At 34.2% G+C, this 23,948-nt stretch overlaps 2 protein-coding genes and 1 pseudogene across 2 annotated transcripts; all 3 read left to right on the top strand.

The window, feature by feature from the left end:
• LOC120211963 lies at positions 1-3,282 on the top strand (annotated as a pseudogene).
• Positions 3,283-3,284: 2 nt separating this feature from the next.
• LOC120211962 (phosphoinositide phosphatase SAC4-like) lies at positions 3,285-4,207 on the top strand. The gene is made up of 3 exons (XM_039210423.1): positions 3,285-3,291; positions 3,326-3,536; positions 3,826-4,207. The coding sequence occupies exons 1-3, from the start codon at positions 3,285-3,287 to the stop codon at positions 3,989-3,991; spliced, it is 384 nt and encodes a 127-aa protein (XP_039066354.1). The 3' UTR covers positions 3,992-4,207.
• Positions 4,208-18,395: 14,188 nt separating this feature from the next.
• Positions 18,396-23,891, top strand: LOC120211856 (auxin response factor 7-like). Its single transcript, XM_039210322.1, has 13 exons — positions 18,396-18,510; positions 19,211-19,323; positions 19,406-19,501; positions 19,781-19,837; positions 19,938-20,093; positions 20,202-20,286; positions 20,377-20,467; positions 20,553-20,717; positions 20,821-21,016; positions 21,128-21,266; positions 21,362-23,226; positions 23,343-23,533; positions 23,624-23,891. Exons 1-13 carry the CDS (start codon positions 18,468-18,470, stop codon positions 23,769-23,771), a joined length of 3,345 nt encoding a protein of 1,114 aa, XP_039066253.1. The 5' UTR covers positions 18,396-18,467; the 3' UTR covers positions 23,772-23,891.
• Positions 23,892-23,948: the final 57 nt, after the last annotated feature.

Here is a 23,948-nt window from a genome sequence, read left to right as displayed (position 1 = left end):
TTATTACAAAACGAAGACAGATTGGTGCAATTTGCGGTCACAATGTATACGCAGTTTCGAAAACTGAGATGATTACTCTCTCAAATTCAACTGTTAACCCAAGCATTTCGGGTATTAGGAATGAGAACAGGTCTTCTTCTGTTCTGTGTGCTAAGATCTTTGTCTACTGCTATAAATTCATTAATGTTTTGAAGAAAGATGTTTAGATTATGTTCTGTTGTGGGAAAAGTAGAAAATTCTTGTCATTTAGTAGAGTCTCCTTTTTATTTGTTTCAAACTTAAGTGCTTTTCTCTCATGTGCACTTTTCACAAATGGTTTGTAATTTGATATTCTTTGTTTCATTTTTGTTTAGGTACAAGAAGCTCGTAGGCACAGTGGATCTTACAAAGGACTTCTTCTTCAGCTATTCATTCCATGTTATGCGTAGTCTTCAAAAGAACTTGTGTAATAATGAACAAGGCCAAGTTCTTTACGGGGCCATGTTTGTTTGTAATGAGTTCCTGACCTGAGGAATACGCAATCACCTCCAGAATACTCTATGGACAGTTTCATTGGTGTATGGCTTCTTTAAGCAGGTTGTATGGCTTCTTTAAGCAGGTTAAGGATGTATGCTTGGCTAGTTTTCTTGTTCAGTTCTGTTGTCCTGAATAGACGGATGGTTATTAAGTCTTTATAAGTTTCATAGGTTGACACTGGGCTGTGAATGTAGGCCTCACTTTCTGTATCTGGACGGGATTTCAAAACTTACGCTTATAGCAAGAATGTCCCGTTACTATGCAGGTACCAGGTAAGAATGTTGTCCCCCATTCGTGCTAAAAGGCCTAGTTTATTTTTATTGAAGTTCATTATAAGATGGAATTAAGCTTAGGTTAAGGGCTTAAACTCGTCATCATTTGCATCTGATTTTGCATTTAGGTATTTGAAACGAGGAGTAAATGAGAAAGGTAGAGTATCTAATGATGTTGAGACAGAGCAGATAGTTTTTGAGGAGGTCCCTGATGGGTTTCCCACACAGATAACTTCCATCGTCCATAACCAAGGCTCAATCCCACTCTTTTGGTCTCAAGAAACCTCACGGTTGAATCTAAAACAAGATAGCATACGTATGTACTTGTAATCTATGAGAGTACTTTAGGTGTTGCTTTGAATGTTTTTATGTTCCGAAAATTGAATGACTTATCCTTTCTTTTCTTTTTTCCTAGTCTCCAAGAAGGACCACAATTATGAAGCAACCAGACTTCATTTTGATCAAGGTAAGATGGTTGTTCTGCTGTATGGCTTCATCATTCTCTTTGGAATCATTCCATCTTTGTATTACTTCTGAACCTGGTATATCTCATTAAGATATTACGTGTGGTAGAAAATCTTCATTTCGTGCCATTTCTATTGGATCAAGGAGAGGCACTTTAGTTGAGGAGTTTGTTGATGTAGGTTCATTACATGGCTGATTTGCTAATCAGATTCTGAACGCAATTGCTTTTGTGTGATGAGCAGACACAAGAGAAGAAGCCTCGAGAGTCAATTCTCCGTCAAGAGTTTGCGGATGCGATTGATTTTATTAATAAAGATTTGTCAGAAGAGAACCGTTTGAGATTCCTTCACCAGGATCTACACAAACATTCTCGGAGGTATATGTTCTAAGCTTGTTATTTTAGCCTTAACTCTTGCCTGTTTTGCTTTCTCCCCCAGTCAATCCCCTCCTCTTTGTTCTTTGTTTTATTCATTTTAGAGTTTGATTCCTAACGAGTAGAAAACTCCATGTGTTTCCTTCCAGCAAATCGCCAAATGTTTTGCAACATTTGGGTAAAGTGGCTAGATATGCATTAACGCTAACAAGTTTCTTTCATTGTCGGGTTGAGACCTGAGGAGTGTATGGCATGGCCTTTCACTGAGTAAGTTTATCATGCTTTATTAACTTTAAGCTTCATACGTGCAATGTTTTCTTAGATGGTTTTGTTGAATGATCTTTCATGTTTTCAATGTATTAGATATTTAGATTCTTGCATTAGATTAATACATGGGCTTTATGATTACTTGAGCATTTTTATCCTATAGTAATGTTGCTAATGGAAATCATTATGTGAAGGCTCCCACATTCCAAAGAGGTGTGCTCAGTAACAATCGTATACTGTTTGGATCGTACAAATGTTGCACAGTTTCATGTTTTAGGGATTAAGACTTCCCCAAAAATGGACCTCAATGATCCTTTGGCTGATGAATTAATAAGTTTCCTATGAGAGAATGGGCGACACACTTGCGAATCAATATGGTGGCTCTGCAGCTCACAACAAGGTAATCCAACTTCTGTGTTTGTAAGGATGGACCTGGGGGAACGGGTAGGGGTGGTGGCCCCCTAAAAATATAAAATTATCATATGTTTTAGATTTTTTTATGTATTTTCTATTGAAAATATGTTTTTGCCCCCTAAAATTTTATAAGTTCAAGTTCGCACCCCTAACTTAAAATCCTGATTCCGTCTTTGATTTATTCGTACTTGTAACCATATGTGATTTGCAAAGTTGGAATAGATTGACCTTCTCTAAATTCTGTATCTTTTAGTTGGATTTTTCTTTTTCCTCGAAGCTGCCAATGCCAAATATATGATTAACATTGAATAGCATTGAATTCGGAAATTTATGTTATTTATAGGTTTCTCTGAAGTTTGATAAAAAGAACCATATTGTTGACAAATTTTGATAGAACTAGGTTGTCCCTTTTCAAAGAGGTTAATGCTCCCGATAATTTGGTATGTTAATCTGTTGTAAGTGCATTCTATGCTCCATGATTTTTTTCTCTTTTCGATTTAAGAGTCAGTAGTAGTCATTATTCGACTTAATGTATTTTGAACACGAACATAAAAAAGAATCAAACAACCTTTCTGAGTATTTTATGTGATTGTGATATTTATACAGATATTTTCTCAAAGAAGGGGGCAGTGGAGAGCAGCGACCCAGTCCCAATAACTTTTTAGAACTCCTCAACGATATTTTAGCAATGCATACATAGATGCAGAGAAACAAAATGCAATTAACGTGTAAGTTTCAGTCTTTTATCTGCGTTACTTTTTTGGGTGAAAATCAATGGCTGTCGAGTTAGAATAAAATGCTGGCCTTGTTGTCCTTTGGAGTTAGTTTTACATTTCTTTTGCAAGTTTCTTGAATTCATTTATTAATTATTCTTTTGAATATAATTCTTTGTGCAGCTTTCTCGGGTATTTCCGGCCTCAGGCAGTTAAACCTGCAGTTTGGCAGTTGGGTTCATATCAGCAATATAGTGGATGATGATGGAAGGTAGTTTTTTCTTACACTTTTGTCAACTGGGAAGAGATTCTCACCGCCGCTCATCTCTTCACTTCCCAGTGCTTAATTTTCAGGTCACTTTTCAAAAGATCCTTTTCCGATGGCAACATTCTTTGGCCGAGTTGGTCACCCGAGTCCGCCAAAAATGTCAAGCAAGAGGAATCTTTAAATTCAATTTTGCCCGGCCTTAGTCCTCGCCCGAGATATCAACTTGTGAAAGTGCCGGCATATTCAAGGTTCATTGCTTGCCGTTTTCATCGTTGCATGTCCTTTAATTTCTACTGTCATTTGTTTGTGATTGAAATCCCCGACTATCTACTCCCGATAAACTCTTCGCTGATGAAATGGAATGTGTGTCTTCATTTACAAGGATCATTTAATGTCTGTAATCTACATGTGAATCAGCTGTCCGAACCATATGTTTCATAGTTTACCAAATTAATGAGCTTCATGTAGCATGTCAAAGATATAGCTATCACATTAAGTCCTGTAATCGATATGGCTATTTTCCAATTTTTTGTGTAGGTGTACACACTCAATGCCTCCAAGGAAGCTGTTTGGAAAGGCACAGAGAGACTGCTGTCTCGAAACCGGCTGCATTTTCTTCTCTGAATGTGGAGATGGATTCAATTGCTCGAACTTTGTTGACCCGGAATCTCTTTCATCATCTGAAAATTCTTGCGAGGACTAACCTTCTGATCGGTACTCCTTCCTTTTCCGTAGCTCATGGATATTCTAAAGCTCAAATTTCACATGCTTTATAAGTCATTCTCTTGGGCATCTTCAGGTCGATGAGCTCTTCACTTGCCGGTCTTTCATCCAAGAATGTTGTTAATGGTGTATTGGGGGAAGCAATGTCACACCCAAAATATGGGTCAAACTATAAGTTTTTGAAACTTATAGACAATTTTAGAAAATTTCAGGAATTCGAGGACTCATCCTGGAATTGTACCATTTTTTTCTAGTAAAGTGTTAAATAAAAATCAGGTTACCCCAAATCCCCCCACCCAAATTTATCCCCAAATTGAAAATGAATCCCTAATTTTTCCCCCCTCGTCGGCCCTTGTCGTAGATTCTCCACCATCCGACCGTCGTCAATGTGCATCGTTACCACCAATCAAACCAGTGTCCCACCCCCAATCAAACCCCGACCGTCATCCCATATCGGCTGCCGTTTATCGGGATCAAACATTTGGAAGCTACGTTGAAACCTTAGATCGTCGCCCCGATTTTCGTCGATTTCGATCGTCTACATCGTAGGCTCGTCTCACCGCCCTTCCCATTGAGCTCCCCATTTAGTCGTGGTCAGGAATCAGTCAGCGGTGTTCCCTGTCGTTGTGTATTTCTCCGGTCGTCGTTGGTAATGAACTCCGATCGCTCCTTTGCTTATTTTTAATTGGTTTTAGTTGATTTTTGATGTTGAATTGGATCGATATTGGTGATTGTTGAAGCTGGGAGTAATCGACCGATCGAAACAACCCCTGTCACCATCGCACGTGCCGGTAGTGCGCGTGGGGATCCTCTACCAGTCTAGGAAGCTTCTGTAACAGTCCAGGCGGACCGGACCGCCCCGAATCGGTCGGTTTGACCTGACCGAGTCAACCCGGACCGAGTCAAATCGTCTGAGTCAACCTATTGACTTTGACTCGTTGACTTTGACCGTTGACTTTGTCCAAAAAATCAACTTTTTCGAAAAGGTCATATTTTATGTTTTTCGACGTATTGAGTTCAAAGTACGAAGTCTGTTTTGCCAAATTCGGGATCAGTAAGTTGTTTTTCAGTGATTTATCTTCAGATTCAAATTAGTTTCTCAATTAAGTTTAGTTTCTGACGTAAATTCAGTTGTTTTGTATCCGATGAATTATTGGACATTGAATTAAAGTTCGAGGGAGATCGAATGGAGTTTAAATGGTCGATCGATATGGCACGAAAATTTTGGTAATACTCTACTACATTTTGTATGCTTTTTGGAACTCATTGATAGATGGTAATTGTATGAATGAAAATGATTGGTCCATTAGATGTATTTAATTATCATTGGACTCATACGTAAATTGGATTAAGAATAGAACACGATATAAGACTCAGACGGCTCGACAAAGAGAAATTGGAAGATTAATCGGAAATAATTATAAGTTCAGTGATTCAATAATAAATGAATTGATTTCAAGATCTGTAAGTTTTGATAAATTACTTTAAAGGTTAAATATCGAATTATTTGGATAAGAAATTATCAAAAATAACCCTATGGGATAAAATTACGAAAATGTCATTGTGTTGTATAAGACCAATACTTCCCCGGATAGTGAAATATAACCCAAAAAAAACATACTTGACGAGTTATCAGAAATAGTGCATATGTTTGAATTAAAAAGAATTATCAAAATGTCCTCGAGCTATGAAATAATTATAATAACCTCCAATGATCAAAGAAACAAAATACCATGACGATTATTTGAATAAAATGACGATTATACGCTAAGTGTTAAGCACAATGGATGAGTATGATAATGGAGACGACCTGAAAACTCATATTTTGATACACTTGAACCTTGGAATCATCGGTTTAAATTCCGGATCTATATTGAAATGCCTCTGAAATGTAAAATGACCCAAAGAACAACTAAGTAATGGAATAACTAAATACCCCCAAGCTCATAAATGATTAAATCAACCTCGAATATCAAAATGACTTTATTATATAAAACCAAGTTGAATTGAATGGAAGTATCATATGTATCAGAATTTCGAAAACGTGTGAATTACTCTGGAAACTCCGCAATGGCCGTACGCATACTGACCTCTCGATCGCAAGATGATGAACCGTAGACCGGAACATCGGGCGGCCGCGAGGAGAGGCATGTCAGGGGTGGTGAAAATGACAAAGAAGCTTGAAGGTAAGAGTGCCTCACTGCACTTTCTGCTAAATTCATGAAGTTTAACATGAAAAGTGGCAAGAAGAAAAGGTGAAAATAACTACAGGAGAAACACAGCTTATTTATTTTTATTTAAAGTTTTATGAGTTTATTTTATTCTTTTGTTTTAAACCAATTATTAAGATTGATTAATTATTCAGAAAAAACCTATACATATATATTCTCTCACTAGACTTGTGACAAAATTATGTTAAAATGACGATGGATAAATAAATAAAATATAATTCAAAATATTTATTCGTTAACATATCATTATTTGATTCTTTATAAATAAACTATAATTACAAATAATATCAAAATATAATATTATTTATTTGACATAATAATCACTTTGGGTCTTATTTTTTCTTTTAGAATCTTTTAGATCTCAACATTTCATTTAAAGTTAAAAAAAGACCTATTTTAGAACGTTAGTCGTTCATTAACTAACGATTTCAATTTATAGAGAAGATTTTTTGTCCTAAAATGTAACATTAGGGGTAAAATGCTCCAAAAAAAATTAAGGGTTATTTTGACGACTTGAACTTATATCGTTAAATTAAATATCAATAATTATAAAAGAAAATATTTTCCATAAAAAATTTTGTCAAAATCTACATTAGAAATCTATGCCCCGACAAGGAGACATCCATGGAGTCGTAATCGACATGATCCTGTTGTGTTTTCTCATGGTACGACCATATTTTGCAATAATTTCACTTCGACTCTTCAATCTCCACATGTTTTTCTTAACAATCCTTCACCTTTGATTTCTTGTCCCATATCCCCATTGCTAGGTTTTAAATTATTACAATATTATTAATTCGAGCACGAACCAAACGACTTCGGTAGTAAATGAATTGTTGTTATTCCTTAAAATTTTGGGTTCGAGCATCAGGAATATCAGGGTTATGAGTTTTTAATGTTAAATAGTTAAGAGTCATCTTTAAACTGATATAAACCTTTAACTACCATAGATTAATCAAATAATAAAAATAATAAATTCAAGAGAACTAATGGTTTAAAAGAATCAAATTTCATAAACATTTATTTGGTATGTGACATTAAAACATGGAACTTTCAATCTTTAAAATGGCGGAGCCACAGCTTGGTGAGGGTGATCACGTGAATATTTTGAAATTTGAATTTTCTTCGATTAGTTACTTATTTTATCGATGGTGTCAATCCTGAAGTTTTTCGTGTCCACCCTGAAATCTAAGTTTTCTTCGATTAGTTACTTATTTCACGGACGATACCCACCCTAAATTTTATTTGTTACAAGTAGATACCAAGTTAGTATATGGCAATGGCTTTTTTTAAATTACTCGAAATAATAATAATAATAATAATAATAATAATAATAATAATAATAATAATAATAATAATAATAATAATAATAATAATAATAATAATAATAATAAAATAATAATAATAATAATAATAATAATGCAATCGCAGCAAAGGTTTTAATTATTGAATCCTATGTTATCTAATAATAATAATAATAATAATAATAATAATAATAATAATAATAATAAATGAAGGAAACATCTGCCTAATTTGCCGGTGAAAATTGAAATATCACTTATATATATATAACTAAAAGTGTTTGATTTATAAATAGAATAATTTGAATAAAATGTTATTGAAGTTTATTTTGAGATGATTTATTTAATTTTATTTTCTTTATTCATAATTTTAAATTCGAATTCATATATTGATATTTGTACGGTGTGTAACTAATTGGATTAAATATTATTATTTTTGTTAGTACAAAATTTAGATATTTAACTGACTTATAAATTGATCAAACAAATCGATATTAAATCAATTAAATCGATATTTTTAATTTTTACTTTATTCCTTGGAACCCTAATGCATATAGGGATGGACACGAGACGAGGTGGGCCAGTTTTTTGGCCGCGATGATCATGACTCGGAGATATATATTTTATATTGACTCCACATGCTCTAATGAATTTTAGATTTTTTCTCTCCATAATCCGTCCCGATTTTTAGATTAAAAATCTGATACTGACCCAACCTGATTTGAATATATTAATATTTTAAAATAATTAAATAATTTATTTTATAATAATTTATTTTATAATAATTTATTATATTTTAAACGGTTAAAATAATGTATTTTATAATATTTATATATTTTTAATAATTAAATTATATTTTTAATAATATAATATTTTTAATAATATAAAAATAAAATTCTAAAGTATTTTATATATATATATATATATATATATTAATCAGGTTGGATGGGGTTGGTGATTTTTCACCTTTAACCCGACTCCGCCATGCCCCGAAGTTATATAACATATCCTATCCAGTCCCAAACCCCTAGATTTCAAGAAAAATCGTCTCTATAAAGTCGGATCAAATCGAAATCGTCTAACTTGAAGAAACCCAATTTTTAACATAGCATTGAAACTGCAAAGGGGTCCTATAGAAGGGAAAATTATTGTGGCTATGTCCTTTTCTAAAGACTTATTTTGTTTAGAGATATAGTTGAATCACATGGATGGTGACTCTTTTTTCATTATCTTCTTTATTTATTTCCATTTTTTTTATAAATATCAATATTCGATTTACTGATCAATTAATCTAAATCATATGTTATAGAAGCTTATTATGTGACGACTCTTCTAACATAATTTTCTCCATTCACGATATTAAGACTTTAATCACTGATCTTTGTTTAAGAGGCCTAACGTCTCACTCCTAGGGATGGGCACGAGAATTGAGCCTGACGGGTTTCGACCCTACCTGATCCGATTAGGTCGGATTTTTAAAAAAAATAAAATTGAGTTCGGGTCAGTTTTTTTAGAAAATATACTCGAGTCATGTCGGGTCGGGTTTGGATTTAGGATGAAAATACTCGACCCGACATGACTCGAAAAATCATGCAAATTTACCTTATATTTAGGGATAATTAGAATAATAACCCTCTATATATTATTTTTTTCAATTAGATCCCTATTTTTATTAAATAAAAATAATATTTTTAATAGATATATTTATTTCAGGTAGGGTCGGACTAAGTTCAGATTTTATCTAAAAAAGTTGAGTCAGTTTCGGGTCGGATGAAGTCACCCCTAAACTCAGGTCGGGTCGAGTTCGACTTGGACGAAGTCACCCCTAAACTCGGACCAGGTTAAGTTTTTGTAGGGTATATATTTTTGGTATAAAATTCATTAATGTGCATTAAAATATAGGTCGGGTGAATCCAAATTAGTGACTAACCTTAAATTTTGAATGAGGTACTACAATGAAACAAAAACTAAAAATTTTAATGGTGGAGTACTAAAATGAAACAAAAACTAAATTTTATATATGATTTTAAAAAATTAAAAGTTTAGGTATTAAAACATATCAAAACTGATAATTTAAATACTAAACGCGTAAATATTTTAAACCCTTACATCATAATTTAAATTTTTGATTCCGTGACTGATTATTTCAATATTGTAACAACATTAATTAAGAAGGGGCAAAAACACAAAAAAACTCATAAAGTTGTGTGTATCCCCACCATTTCCATGGGAACTCTTCTTACTTTTTTTCTATTGATAAATATATAACAATATTATATACTTTTTGGATGCTGAATTTGAGCATGTAGGGACCATGAACATGACTCCTGTTCAATTGTGGGTGATGATCCATACACCCATCCAAGATATCGCATACGTCCAATGTCATGTCCTTGTCTTTAGATATACCAACATGCATCTTCATACATATATACGTACATACATACATACATACATACATACGTATATACATACGTACATACATACAAATTACCATACAATTATATGCATAGGTACAAAACATCATTAATTTCAAAGCTTGGGTCCTTTTTTATTGCAAGGAAACATTAATGCTAATCCCATGATAAGTCTTTAATAAAAAGACATTATTGCTCATTTGTCTCACTTTTTTTTATGAGGAATATACCACCATCTTTTTCTTTAACATTTTTAGTTTAAAGGATCAAATTAATATTTTATTCGAAAATAGCCATTTTGAAAATTAATGTTAATGTTGATACATTTTTAGATTCCTCAATTTTATCTTAAATTAATTTTTGGTGTCTAAAGAATTTTTCGTTAAAATAAGTGCTTAACATTTTATCTGTTACACTTTTATGTTCATACTATTATATATATATATATATTAATTTTTTTAATAATAAAAATAGAATTTAAAAAATAAAAAATAAAAAAAAGTCAAACCCCTCATAACGTCCCTCTCCCTTCCATGATTCCATTCCCCACCTCCGACGACGACGAAGGGTTCCCACCAGTTGGGTTTTGTTCCGAGCAGGACAAGGAATTCAATGGTGGCGGTCGTGTAACATATGATCAGCTATAGTTGTCGGAAAACAACGAAGGAAAACTTAGAAAACTGGAGATCCTTCGCGACGCTTTTCACAACGATCAGCGTAGTTTCGCAGTGGGTGTGGGATTGGGTTTTGGTCGTAACAACAAGACGGTTTTGATGATGTCAACGGTGATAGCCATGGACCGATAGTGGCCTATCGGCGGTGGAATTTTGAGTTTTTTTTAAATTATAATATTAAATCTTGTTTAAAATATTTTTAAAAAAAAATTTATATGCGGGACACGTGTCAGATAAAACAAAAATTAACGGTTGTTACGGTCCAGACCTAAAAGTGTAACGTTAGATACTTTTAACGAAAAATTCTTTAGACACATAAGGTAAATTTTAGGTATATTTTAAGGACCTAAAAGTTTATTATGCCTTGATGTTATTACAAAAGCCAAAAGAAAAGAAAATTGAATGAACAAGGCTTTAGTTATGTCTTGTCTCGTTTCTACATGGTCTGCTTAGTGTCTCAAACTTCATTCGAACTTGAATTCCAAACTTTCAATCTGTCACCTTTGTTCTCCCAATTTTAAGCATTCTCGTTTGAAGATTTGATTCTTTGCTCCTATAAGATCCTTCAACTTGTAGGACACTTGTTGTATCATAAGAAGGTTTTTTTTTATCGAGTTGATTCGAATTTATGATCCGACTAATGTTTGATCATATTTTAAAAAAAATCGTAATACGACTTATTTGGTGAAAAAATAAATTGAGAGAGTCTCGAATTTGATGTATTAGTATAATTCGATTAGGGTTTTTGTGCTTGTAGTTATACATGTAACTCAGATTCTAGGGCCTGATATATTTAGTGAAATCCTCTTGTATTTTCGCCGTTCATATAGTAAAATTTCCACTTTCATGTTCATGATTTTTCTAGTTTAATACTTTTTTACATGAATTTGTGTGTTTTTATCTTTAATATTTATAAACCGATAAAAATAACAAAATAAGATCAACGTAGAAAATATCATGCACATGATGAGAGATTTAACGCGATTCAATTTTACCTGTCTTTACATATGAGAAGAATAGTAATATACAATAAATATAGAAATTATGAAGAATAGAAATTACGAAGAGTACAAATAAAGATAACTCTCAATCATTTAACATTGAAAGCTCACATCTCTGACATTCCCAGTACTCAAACTCGAGACTTCAAGAAATACTAACAATTCTTTGTATCCGATATCACTTGGTTTGTGCAATTTTAATCTGAGTCAACTACATATATATTCCTTTTAAAATTTATCTTGATTTTATCGCTATATTCAAATTACCTAATTTAAAGGATATAAAACCCTGTAAATATTTTTATTTAATCTAATGTTCATAAACATATTCATTTAGTTTAAAGGCATAATGCTAAAAAATGTTTCTAACATTCAATAAAATAATTTTTCGGTTCATATTCTTTTTTTATTTTTTGTGAAGCACTTCATCCTCAAATATTTCATTTTAGGACCAAATAGTCTCTAGTTTGATGAAAATTGTTAGTTGACAAATGATCAATGCTATTTTTTGTCGGGACAAAATGCCACATCATCACTTTGAACACTTAACACATGTCATGCCAACACTTATGTACAATTGATATATGTTATTATATCGGATCGATGATTAACGACAAACAAATAAACATGACCGAAAAGGAAAAACAAAGAACGCCAAGATTTACGTGGAAAACCCAAAAGGGAAAAACCACAGGCAAAGGAGAAGAATTTCACTAATATGGAGGAATAAAATACACGAGGATTTCGGTGAAAGAAAAACTTGATATCTAACCCTGACCCTTAGTATCTAATTAAATAAAGTAAAAATCTACTTTAATAAAGTTTTATACTTTTAATCAAAATAGGTTTCCTACTTTCTCAATATTTATATATTAACTAATTTGTGCCAGTTTGAATTCGAGTCAAACTCTAATAAATCTACACAATGACATGAATTTTGAAAGTACAAAGGTTTCGAGACAAAACACCCAAATTTGATGTGACACCCAAACTTAACAAAACAATTCTTCACTTCAACGAACAAGTTCTCCACCTCTTCCACAACACCCTTCAAAGGGGTAGTCTTCAGTAATGGACACTGACCGAATCCAAACTTTTTCTAGGCTTGGATTTAGTCTTCACATCGACATGGTTATCATAAGTGTCAACTTTGCTCACAAATGTTTCACCACGAGCAATATCATGCACAACACGATCTCGATCATTAATGATAATTCTATCTTCAAATTCATTATGTTCACGAAAGTGAACTCTTTTCTGCTTCACATAACCGTTCTGACCACAGTTATTTTGTTCAACAACATTATTTGACATGGTGGATGAAACACCAACTGCATTATCTAAAACTATTGAACCTTGTAGAATATAAAACTTGGTAGTATTTCTCTGCCCTTTCAACACAACAAGAGAGTTCATGAAAATTTTCATAGCACCAACTTCACTGGAGAATTTGTACCCTTTTGAATCTTGAGTACCTTACGAAATTACTCAAATCTAGAACATATCTCACATTACCAAGTGTTTGAACAATCCCATTAAACATCTTAATCTTGATTGTGCCAATACTTGCGACTTTACAAGGGACATTATTTCCCAAAAATACATCACCTGTAGAAATAGCTTCATACGTCGCAAATCAGCCACGATTTCTTACTCATATAAAAACTACTACCAGAGTCATGTATCTACTCATCACTTGTTATAAAGTTGTTGTCAGTCGCAACTAGGAGTTCTTCATCGTTGTACTCCTCTACTATACCGACCTGACCAGATTTCTTAGAGTTATGATCTTTTGCTTATCTTTTGATTTTATTTTGCAACTTGTAACACTTTGATTTAACTTGACATTTCTTTTAACAATAGTGACAAATTTTACCTTGGTTGGTAGATTTTGATCTACCCCTTCCAATGAACGTTCGTCTTTTCTCCCAATATATGAGCTAGTCAATTTATGCATCATGAGACAATATGTCTGGGGCTCGAAACCTGATACAAGATATTTTATCTTGTCAAACGAGCTCAGACCATTGTAAACATCTTCAAGAGTGAGTGTTTCGTGATTGTATAAGATTATATCCCTGAAAGACAAGTATGAATGAGGCAACGAACATAGGAGGATCAATCTTAGGTCTTTTTGATCATACTTCACTTTAAAAGTCTCTAGATCAGAGATAGTTTCCTTGAATATGGTCAGGTGCTCTTCAAGAGACGAACCTTCCGCCAACTTGAGCGAATAAAGACGTTGCTTTAGGTGTAACTTGCTGGTTAATGACTTTTGCTTGCAAAGTTGCTCCAATTTCGCCCACAAAGATGCAACTGTTTTTTTTCTTTCAACACATCCTGTAAAATTTGATATGATAAGTGTAAACGAACCTGAGAAAGAGCTTTACGATCCTTACGATTTTTCTCATTCGTCCATTGTGTTACCGGCTTCTCATCAAATCCTTCTATTGCATCGTTGAGATATAACTGTGCAAGAACATCTCGAATCTTCACCTGCCATAGCAAGAACTTGGTGTTTCGATTCAATAGCGGAATATCATACTTCATTGTTACCATAATCTTGAACCCGAAGCTTTGATGCCAATTTTTATTATATCGGAACAATAATTATCGGCAAACAAATAAAAATGACCGAAAATGAAAAACAAAGAACACCAAGATTTACGTGGAAAACCCAAAAGGGAAAAACCACAGGCAGAGGAGAAGAATTTCACTAAGATGAAGGAAGAAAATACAAGAGGATTTTGATGACAGAAAAACTTGATATCTAACACTGACCCTTAGTATTTATTTATAGGGATATATATTTGATTACAAAGGAATATTAAATAAAGTAGAAATATACTTTAATAAAGTTTTCTATTTTTAATAAAACTGAGTTTCCTATTTTCTCAATATTTAGAATTCGAGTCAAACTCCAACAATATATATCATATCATCACTCTGAACACATGACAGACACTACATCATCACATATCTTAACTATATGATACTCTTATATTAAAGAATATATAGTGATGACAAACACTACGTCATCACATGCGTCATCAAATATAGTTGACAAATAGTCATATGTATGCAGTTTGAAGGTATTTTTCCAATTAATACTATTTATGGTTGTTTTAAGATAAAATAATAAATGGAGGTTTTTTTATTTAATAATGCCCTCACTTCATCCATACTTTCCCATTTTATTATATTACCAACATTAATATATACATACATTATAATACTAATTGAAGAAAATCTATTCATATTACACATTAATTTAAGACCATTAAATAACTATCATAATTTAAATTTAAATTTTGTAAATTCATATTATTTATTTTCATTTTTAACGATAAAAATCTTTTAATTTTAAATTGTTAATCTCAGTTATCCATTATATTTATCTAATGATATGTAATTATAGTAAAATTAAAAAGTTTTACATAATATACATATATAACTATATATTGTTTAGGGATAATGATGAGTTGAGCCGGATCAAATTTTTGATTAATTTGAACTTGACTCGAGTATTATATCCTTCACCTTACACTCGACCTGATCTAAATGTAGAGAAGTTTCACGCAACCAGAAATCTAAGATAAAATCTCGCATTCGATCCAAATATACATATCTATCTAGGGCTATTATAGAAATTATCTCTAAATGTATAGAAAAAATTATACTATTATCTCCGATGAGACCAAATATTTTTTACCCTAAACTTGAATATGACCTTATACTTCACCAAATTCAGTCCGACTTAACTCGAACTCAATATTTTTTAAAAAAAATCTATTAAATTAAATTCAAATCTATTAAATTCGAATTAAATTATCATCATATAAAGTTGATTTAAGTTAAAAGCCAAATTGAATATGATTCTACCCTTGAAAGAAGAGTTGTGAAAGGAATCCTTATATATATCGGATTAACTATTAATATTTGATTTATTGATTGATTAATATGCATTAGATATTGCATAGACTCGTTACGAGGGTGATATTCTCAGCCTAATTTACTTCTTTCATAATGTCAAGATTCAAAACTTTAACCTTATTCAAGAGATTTAGTGTCTAATCTCATTAGGTCAACTGATCATTAGTATAAACTACTTAGATCTTTATGCACTAGAAAATCAGATGATATTAAACACTTAAGCATGCTCGACGTTACGTCCTCGTATATGTTGTACCGACAACAATATCAACGAAACTAAATTCAATTGACATAATATGACGTTTGTTTATTAAATTAATATATATATATATTTAATTAAAATGATTCATTTAAATAAAAATATATTTAATTTATTTATGTTCACAAGTAAACTCAATTAACTCATTGCAATCCGTAGATACACGACACACTAAATCATAATCCCCGCCAACCAAAGATTACGTAAAAAAAAGTTAGGATAAAGTACACAAATGGTCATCAAACTATTTATTATGTTCCAAACTCGTCATTTTCAATTAAAAAATTGATGGTTGTCTGAACTGGATGTTAATATGTTATTTGAGTTATGATAATCGTTTGAGGCTCTGTGATCAAATTTTATTATATATCAGATAATATGTTAACATTTAACTGAGATTGCCGTCAATTTTTTAATGTAAAAGAATGAATTTAGAACATAATGAATAATCAAATAACTATTTTATAACTTTTAATAATAAAAAATCAACAAAATAATATCTTATAGTCAAAAAATCATTTTATAATTGTTGATAATAAGAGAATTCAACAAAACAACACTTTTATATTGGTGCCAAATTTTGGTCAAATGCATTACACTAATCGTGAAACCCACGCGCGCATCTCCCAAATTTTGGTGGCAAATTTAAAAATTAATTGACCCTTATTTTCATATGTAATGGGGTAAGGGGAGGTAGGATAGTAGGCTTCCCCCAACGTCAGATTGTGAGCAGCTTCCGTAGGAGATTTCCGAATTATGAAATCGCACGCGAAGCAGTTAAATCAAATTTAAAAAAATGATTAATTACATCCCACATCCCCACAACATTATTTATATTAAATTTTAGTTCGGATTCGGTGTGAACTGTAAAATATATTCAGATGTTTGTACTTACTATATGAACAATTTGTATTAACATATTTAAAGTTCTATCACAAGTTTTAAATGTATTTTACGTTAGATGCAAATCAACATTTAACTAATGTGACCCGTTTGTTTATGGCGACACCGATTTTGATATTGGTTGTCGACAGTCGGCTATCTTTTCTCTTTGTTTTTTTAGTTTTTTAATAAAATTAATTATGTCTTTGTGACATGTTTATCTCTGTCTATATGACACGTTTATATATGCTTTTGTGGCACGTTTTCTCTGTATTTTGGTAGTTTTCGGTCATTTGATTGTTGTTTTCGTTTATATTTTTTCTTAGGGTTTGATTTCACATCGCCATGACTTATCAAGATGTAGATTATTTGTTATTATGTTGATCTTTCTTTCTTTGGACATTCAGATTGATTTGGATGTGCGTTTTGCGCTCGTGAATAGTCTTCTCACGTCGCTTGACTCTGATTTACAATTTTTCGGTGGTCTTTTGGTAGTTTCATTTCCTTTCATGGTTCGCTTGTCGATACAGTCAGATTTGTTCGTATCTTTATTTTGTTCGAGCATTTGTTAAGTTTTTTTAACATTTTTCTTTTATAGTCCTTGTGTGATCTAGGTGGTTGGTTTTTGTGTCAAAAGTTATAGCAAAATGTGCTTATTATAATTTAGTTTACGTTTACGATTATGTTCGTAAGTTTTCATTATAATTCTGGATATTTTCTATTTTTAATAAAACTAGCAGCTTTCTATAAAAAAAAACTAATGTGACATTCGTATTATTTTTTCTCTCTTAATGTGACTCTCTAACTCAGAAAACAAACCTAATGTAACTCTTTGACCAACGTTTTTCGTCGTTGACGTTACAATATTAACGTGTTAGTTCACGGTGCTGATGTAGCAGTCAATCTGTCATGTTTGAGTTGTTAATTTAGCCAATTTGCCACGTTAATCTATCACCTGGATTGTCATGTCATGACCGTAAATTGTCATATCAGTATCGTAACGGTCTATATCGAAAAAACGTTGATCAAATGTCCACATGAAATTTATTTTATGAGTTGGAGGGTCACATTGGGAAAAATTAATACAATTGTCACATTTATTTTTTTTCAAAAGTACAGGGACCTTTGGTGCCTTTTTGCCTAAAATTTTTAATTCGGTTGAGATATTTTAAAATTTATAGACCAATTTGTAATCTAAATTAGAATTTAATGGTGTCTAGTAGAGTTAATCAAAAACTTTATCTTCTCCATTTCCTTTATTTATTTGCAATGTCTGATCACCTCAGTCTCTTATATTAATATTAAATTTAAAAGTGAAATGGGAGAGGAAAGCTGCTTTTGTTTTGTTTTTCTTTGGCTTTGTTTCTCTGATTTCTAGGCGACAAGTATGTGTTTCAAGTCGGATTCTGGACCCAAAACGGCGAGTTTCAAGTCACCGACGAACAACACTCCGTCAAGTTACCTCGGCTCATCGGAACCGGTTGTACAAGGAAATGCTTCGTGTGATTGGAGTACAAGAACTAGTCGACGAAGCTAACGAAGAGAAGAAATTCAGCTAGGAAATGAACTATCAGTTTCCGGTATTAACAATTTAGGGATTTTTTTAATGTGAATGAAAGCAGCAGCGGAGGCGGAGGTTGCGTTTCCTCACAGAGTTGATCTCTTTTTTCACCATTTGTTGGAGATAAACAAGTTATTGGATTCACTAAGGGTTTTCATTATTATTATTTTCTTAATTGATACAAATTTGGAAGAGGCATGAAGGCTCCACCAAATGGATTTTTGGCAAATCCTGCTGAAGGTTTGTTTTTTCTTACCATTTTCCTTTTGATTTGAGTTTTGAGAGATTTTTACTTAATTATTAGCATACATTTAATTGTTGGTGGATTTTCCCTAACTTATATAGTTGAATTACTGAAAATACTCTTTTTTTTTTATGAATATCTTCTCATTTATTGGCTTAAACCTCAACCATCTATTTTCAATAACTAACAATAAATTATAAGATAATACCATGAAAATTTTAAATTTTGGTATAATATATATATATATATATATTATTTTTTATTGATAATATGTTTTTCTCCTTAAAATTTAAGTTTGTGTTCCTTAAAATTTTATATGTTTGATTCCTAACATCAAAACTCCGTCCTGATTGTCACTGAAATGGAGTTTCCCTTTTTTTAGTGGGAAAGATTTGGTTTTGGGATCATTTTTCATTTGCAAATTGGAGGTGAAACAAGGAGCAAAAAACAAAGTCTTAACTATATGGAAAAAGAAGTAGAATCAATAATTCATACACGATGGAACTAAGGATTTCTTTCTTTGGGTCTATAATTCTATAAAGTTAATTCTCAGCTTGTCTATGGTTCAAAAATTTGAAGGAATATGTGAATCTTTAGGTAGTTGAAGCTTTTGATTATTTTTATGACTTTTTTTCTTCTTGTATTACTCTTTTTTTGGGATGTTTGATGATATTCTGGTGGGTTTTGGTAATGCAGGACAGAGGAAGAGTATCAATTCAGAATTATGGCATGCTTGTGCTGGACCACTTGTTTCTTTGCCATCAGTTGGAAGTTTGGTGGTATACTTTCCTCAAGGCCATAGCGAGCAAGTGAGTCGTTTCCTATGGACTAATTGTTTCTGAATCTGGTCTTCTATGAAAAAAATTGAATTAATATGTATGTTCTCTTCAGGTCGCAGCATCGATGCAGAAGGAGACTGATTTCGTTCCGAGCTATCCTAACCTTCCTTCCAAGTTGATTTGCATACTCCATAATGTCACGTTGCATGTAAGCAAAAGCTAGCCACCATTATCCGTAGTTTCTTTTTCTTTAAGCCATTGAAGGGAAAGTGGTTGTTCCTAAATGAATTTTGTGCATTTATCTCAAGATATATGTGCATCACTACATGCTGTAACTATTTGATTGATAATATCGCTTTCCTTTAGGTTAAGTCATTGATAGCTTAGGTACTTGGTGCATCCATGTGCTTGTCCAGATGACTTGAAATGCAAGTTATAAGGTTTTTCCAAGACGTTAATTTATTCGAATATTTAAATTTTGAATCAGGCTGATCCTGAAATCGATGAGGTCTACGCTCAGATGACTCTTCAACCTGTAAGCAAAGTAGGTCGACTGGTCCATTTGAGAACTAATATATATTGATGAAACTGCCTCCTTTTTCCTTCCTGAACTTTGGGAAGCATTTTGAAGTACTATTCCACAGTATGACAGGGAAGCATTACTGGCATCTGCTATGAGCCTCAAGCAAAGTACACAACCTGCTGAGTTCTTTTGCAAGACTCTTACGGCTAGTGACACTAGCACTCATGGTGGATTTTCTGTGCCTCGTAGAGCAGCCGAGAAGATCTTCCCTCCCCTGGTGTGTAGTGTGCACAAATTTATGATATCTCGATATTAGGACTTGAGATGTGTGATGTAAGCATGCCGTGCCTACTTTTACCGAGACTAAAACAATGATGTTTGGTAGGATTTTTCGTTGCAACCACCTTGTCAAGAGCTAGTAGCCAGAGATTTACATGAGAACACATGGACATTCAGACATATTTATCGAGGTATTCGTCTCTCCTAGATGTTTCCCTTCCATTTCACAGGTAGAAGTCTACGAGTTTTATGTATTTCAATGCTTAATGACTTCTTTGCAGGTCAACCAAAGAGGCACCTTCTAACTACTGGTTGGAGTGTCTTTGTCAGCAACAAAAAACTTTTTGCTGGTGATTCCGTTCTTTTCGTAAGGTATGGTTTATATACATACATATATAGAGACACATTCGTATATCATTTTTATGCTGCTTAACTGGAATTCTTTGCTTAAATGTAGAGATGAGAAGTCCGAGTTTCTCTTGGGTATAAGGCGGGCTAACAGACAGCAGCCGCCTCTTTCTTCATTGGTGGTTTCTAGTGATAGCATGCATATCGGGATCCTTGCGGCTGCGGCTCATGCTGCTGCAAATAACAGCCCATTTACTATATTCTACAATCCAAGGTATTGCTGCCTACAACATATCTTGATTTGTCCTTTAATTCATCATTATCACATAATCATTGGTTTTTCCCCTTAATACAAAGATGTTGACATGCTGAATCAGGGCAAGTCCTTCTGAGTTTGTGGTACCCTTGGCAAAGTATAACAAAGCCACGTATACCCAAGTTTCTCTTGGCATGCGCTTTCGATTGATGTTCAAAACTGAGGAGTCTGGAGTGCGCAGATACATGGGTACGGTTACTGGTATCAGTGATCTCGATCCCGTGCGGTGGAAGAATTCACAGTGGCGCAATCTTCAGGTATTCCTCAGATGTTAATCCATTTTTATTTTGCAAATTATTGAGATGCAAATTGTAAGTTCATCTGTTGTATCTGTTTTACAAGGCTCAAATACATATGCATCTCAACAGGTAGGATGGGACGAATCTACTTCTGGTGAACGGCCTAGCCGAGTTTCGATTTGGGATATTGAGCCTGTCGTAACTCCTTCCTACATATGCCCGCCACCGTTCTTCAGGCCTAGGTTCCCCAAGCAACCAGGGATGCCAGGTAAACTATATTATCAGATGTAATTTTCTATAAACAATGATAAATAACAGGAAAATCAAAGAACTTAGTTCCGATCTTTGACGATGCCTTTGCAGATAAGGACGGTGATGTCGAGGATGCTTTCAAGAGAGCTATGCCCTGGCTCGGAGATGACTTTGGCATGAAAGATTCCCCTACTTCAATCTTTCCCGGTCTGAGTTTAGTTCAGTGGATGAACATGCAACAAAATAATCAGTTTGCAGCTGCTCAATCAGGATTCTTCCCTTCTATGGTTTCTTCGAATCCGTTGCAAAACAACCTCAGCATCGATGATCCGTCCAAATTATTGAATTTTCAAACTCCTGCATTACCCTCTTTGAATATGCAATTTAACAAAGTGAATCCGAACCAAGTCAACCAGTTGCCTCGGGCACCTATGACATGGCCCCAGCCGCAGCAACTCCAGCGGTTATTGCAAACTCCTATAAATCAGAATCAACAGCAGCAACTATCCCAACAGCAGTTGCAGCAACAACAGCCGCAATCGCATCTACAACAGCAGCCTCAGCCATCCCTACAGCAGCAGCAGCAACAACAACAAAGACAACAGCCACAACCGTTGCAGCAGCAGCAGCAGCAACAAAGACAACAGCCACAACCGTCGCAGCAGCAGCAGCAGCAAAGACAACAGCCAAAGCAGCCGCTGCAGCAGCAGCGGTTGCAACAACAATTTGTACCGGCTCAAGTACATAATGGCATCATTGCCGCAAACCAGACCCCAAATCAAAATTTGCATAAGCCAGGTGTTTTTTCTGAGATTCAGCAGCAACAATTACTGATGAGCAATAGCCAGTCAACTGAAACTATCCTTTCCGCTAATAATACTTCGTATCCTTTGACGCCTTTACCTCAAGAGGCACAGATTCAGCAACAGATGGAACCACAACCTAACCTTGTACAGATCCAACCGCAACAGACACAATTGCATCAAAATCTGTCTCAGAGGACACAACAGCAACCACAGATTCATCAACTGGCACAGCAGGGCCTCATCTCAGAGCAACAGCTTCAATTTCAACTATTACAGAAATTGCAGAAACAGCAGCAGTCGTCTCACCAATTACTCTCACCTACTGGATCACAGTTGCAATCTCCAATGATGCAGCAACAGCCGATGCATCAACAAAGTCAACCATTGCAGCAGTTGCCTCTTTCTCAGAGTCCACAAACACTTGGCACCAATGGCTTCTCAACATCAGTGCTCATGCAACCTCAACAGCCTGTGGTGAGCCAACCCCCAAGTCAGAACAAACCACTTGTGGCAATGAGAACCCATTCTGATCTAACAGATGGAGACGCTCCATCATGTTCAACCTCACCTTCGACCAATAATTGCCAGGTTTCACCATCAAGCTTTCTAAGCATTAGTCAGCAAGTACTGCCAATATTGGTGACGGATCCAGTTGTTGAGCCATCAGGTACACTGGTTCAGGAGCTTCAGAAGCCCGACATCCGAATCACACGTGACCTACCTGCCTCTAAAGGTCCAGAACAATCGAAGTATAAAGGTCCCGTGCCCGATCAATTAGAAGCATCCTCTTCCGGAACATCATACTGCCTAGATGCAGGCGCCATCCAACATAATTTCTCCCTACCCACATTTCTGGAAGGCGATGTCCAATCACATCGTCGGAACAATCTTCCGTTCACACCCAATATTGATGGAATGGCACCCGACACTTTTTTATCAAGGGAATATGACTCACAAAAGGATCTTCAAAACCTGCTTTCTAATTATAGTGGCAATCCAAGAGACATTGACACAGAGATGTCTACTGCTGCAATAAGTCCACAGTCGATTGGTGTGCCAAACCTACCGTTCAAGACTGGGTGTTCAAATGAAGTTGCCATAAATGATGCAGGAGTTTTAAATGGCGGATTGTGGGCCAACCAAAGTCAACGGATGCGAACATACACAAAGGTATGTTACCTCATTATGGTTTGATGCTTGTTATCTAATTATGGCAGTTCTATAGTTTCAGTAAGTTCCAATGTGTACAAGTTCTAAATGTTTGGTGCTGGTTTGAACTTGTGAAGGTGCAAACGCGTGGTTCCGTGGGAAGATCAATCGACATAACCCGCTACAGAGGGTACGATGAACTCAGACATGATCTAGCCCACATGTTCGGTATCGAGGGGCAGATGGAGGATCCGCAAATTTCCGAGTGGAAACTAGTTTATATTGATCATGAAAACGACATATTACTTGTTGGTGATGACCCATGGGAGTAAGTGAAGAACCCCAATTTGAACTTCAAATGATCAAACTTTTGGTCTCTCCGTTTATCCTCGATATTGAAACTTCTAATTCTTTGCAGAGAATTTGTAAGTTGTGTTCAGAGCATAAAAATACTGTCATCCACTGAAGTACAGCAGATGAGCTTGGATGGTGATCTTGGGAACACGGCAGTTCCGAATCAAGCTTGCACTGAGATCAATAACGGAAATGCATGGAGGGGACATTAAGATGATACCTCAGCTGCCTCATTTAACAGGTAAAAGTCTCATACGTGTTCAATTTAGAAACCTCTGCCATTAAATTTTGGCAGAAGGATCTTGTATAATATAACCTTATTTAGGGGTAATCTGACATTATCGGCATCAAGTTTTGCTCGTGTAGCTGCAGAAATGAATATATCTATT

This window comes from Hibiscus syriacus, unplaced genomic scaffold, assembly GCF_006381635.1.
Source record: "Hibiscus syriacus cultivar Baekdansim isolate YM2019G1 unplaced genomic scaffold, ASM638163v2 tig00109987_pilon, whole genome shotgun sequence".
NCBI lineage: Eukaryota > Viridiplantae > Streptophyta > Magnoliopsida > Malvales > Malvaceae > Hibiscus > Hibiscus syriacus.
This window is presented reverse-complemented; position numbering and strand designations above follow the sequence as displayed.